A 2500-nucleotide genomic window follows, 5' to 3' on the forward strand; every position below is an offset into this window, starting at 1 on the left:
GTGTGTGGAAGGAAACTTCCAATTTGACCAACAACACAACTTGCAGGTTTTCACCTTTGATGGGCTAGGAGACTAAAATGTACTACGCTTTAAGAGTCTTGAACTATTTCAGTGTGAGTGAGATAAAATAAATATTCTAAAAATTAACTATGTGACTACAAAATATGTCAGCAATGCCTTAGTTCTCTGTTGAGCCTATGGTATGTCCAGGCTTAGCGGTCGGGTCATCCACTGGGCAGTGTCTTTTGTGCATCTCAAGTTGTGTACTATAGGCATTACTGAAGTATCTTTGTCCCATCCATTCGAACCCACTAGTTTTCCCCTTTATGCTTTATTCTTTGCTTTCATCTTGCAGACCAACATCACTTGGATTTTTCTCCTTAATGCAACTGCATGATTTTCCCCCATTTTGCATTTAATTGAAGAATGGCCACCCAGTCCCCCGTGCAGGAAAATGTGCCCTAATTTCTGAAATCCAATCTAATGTACAAGTATCGGAGAGACTTCTCCTGCTCTGTTACCCCTTTTCCCATTGTACCTAGGCTTCTTTGTTTGCGAGTATCATCATCAATTCATTACCATTCTCTTTTTTTTTTCTTAGACCTTTTTTATCGTAAATGTGCAAAGGGGTGAAGAAGTTTGAGAGGAAAATGAAAGTTTGGTGACTTGCCATTTGTGGGAAGTTATAAGATAAGAGGAAAATTATTTTATAAATGTTATCATAGATGAAGTGAGGTATGGAAGGGTTTTAAAGGTTTAATGGTTGATCAAGAGCACCCTCCTCCACTAACCTTAGGACCAGGCCAGAAGAGGCAGTGGCAAAATGATAGAGTAAATTAAGATTTACAGGATTTCTTATTGATTTCTTGGTGTGGCTACACAGATTAGGTATTTTTTGTTTTTAATTCTCTTAGGGTTAAGTTTCAGTTGAGGTAATTGTGTGATGATGAATTTACACCTGCCTTTGGTGATAGTTAGTTACTTTTTTACTCTCTATAATCATCACTCCTAAGGGAGTAGTACCGTCAGTGCGCCCCACGTTGTACACTGTAGATATTTCCAAAGATATCCTTCACAATGTTACTGTTGTCCCTACTTTTTTGCCTTTTAAGTTACATATATTCTAGATTATTTTCTTCCATTTTGCTGCTCAATCTTTTTAAACTTTTGATTTACTTCATAGTGCTACTGAAGGTGTTTTCCCCCGTTACACTTGGGTGCTGAATGTGGTCCAATTGCTTGCATCCATCTTCTATGGGTTTTATGATTGAACAAAAGAAACGATATATAACAGGACATTTAATTTTAAGTTTGATTTCACCAGTAATGACATATTAAAAGTTTTAAGGTTATCTGCATATTTTGGAAGTAATGCTTGAGACTCATGCCCATCATTTTTTTTTTAATCCTTAAATATGAATACTTCACAACCTGTTTTACCTTTGCCAAGTCCGTTTCTTTTCCATCTTCTGTGTATTTCTTGTATTGTTGGTAAGGTATAGGATACAATGACTCAATGGGAAGCACTGTCATGTTTGCGCATCCTTTATCATTTTTGGCGATCTCTACAAAGTTGTTTGTTTTGCACAACTCATTCATCACTCTTGTAATAGCCTGTGGCCCAATCGCACCCCAAATGTCACCCTGTGAATAAAGATAAATAAAACCATAGGACTGAAACAATAAATATTTATTGATTAAGAATTGCATGGATCCACTGGAGGGTAAATTAAGTAATTAAACTCCTCAACTGTAATTTGTGGAAGAGGAGAGGACAGTTCAGAAAGTGGCTTGAGATTTTGTATTGTAATATTGGGATGGATAATGGTGTGTGCCAGCCTTTACGTGAAAACTGTAGTTTTGTATATGAAGTACTTTGGCTATGAGGGTTTGAATAACATTATTGATATACACTATATTAATAGACGAACAATACACTACACACACACACACACACACACACACATATATATATATATATATATATATATATATATATATATATATATATATATATATATATATATATGTATGTATATATATATATATATATATATATATATATATATATATATATATATATATATATATATATATATATATATATATATATATATATATGTATATATATATATATATATATATATGTATAATGACTTTCCTATTCAGCGTTGTTACTGATCTTAATATATTTTATATATTTCTATTAATTTTCATTTATAATTTATTTGATATTTCTTTATGTACTTTCCACAATGGGTTGCTTTCCTTGTAGCTCTTAGTCCTATATCATTCTGCTTCTCCAACTAGGATTGTAGCTTGGTTAGTATGAAAGGAAATTATGTTGGTAATAAGGTACTTTGCTCATCGTGGTTTTCATGATGATTTGCTATTTTTCATTAAAATTGTACATTATGTATAAGTACTGTATTCGTTAACAGATTGATGCAATGAGAAGTGTTGTTGGTCTTAAATCAATGTTGCTAAATCAAAGGTAGTA

General features: G+C 33.0%; 1 protein-coding gene across 2 annotated transcripts in view; it reads right to left on the reverse strand.

Moving 5' to 3' along the window:
* LOC137632788 (lactosylceramide 4-alpha-galactosyltransferase-like) overlaps positions 1–2500 on the reverse strand; it is a 50449-nt gene that overhangs the window by 1211 nt on the left and 46738 nt on the right. For both annotated transcript variants that reach the window (XM_068364873.1, XM_068364874.1), the window contains one exon: positions 1441–1644. In XM_068364873.1, coding sequence (XP_068220974.1) covers positions 1441–1644 — 204 coding nt within the window. The remainder of the gene's footprint in view (positions 1–1440; positions 1645–2500) is intronic.

The sequence above is a fragment of the Palaemon carinicauda genome, chromosome 42 (genome assembly GCF_036898095.1).
Source record: "Palaemon carinicauda isolate YSFRI2023 chromosome 42, ASM3689809v2, whole genome shotgun sequence".
NCBI classification, from domain to species: Eukaryota; Metazoa; Arthropoda; class Malacostraca; order Decapoda; family Palaemonidae; genus Palaemon; species Palaemon carinicauda.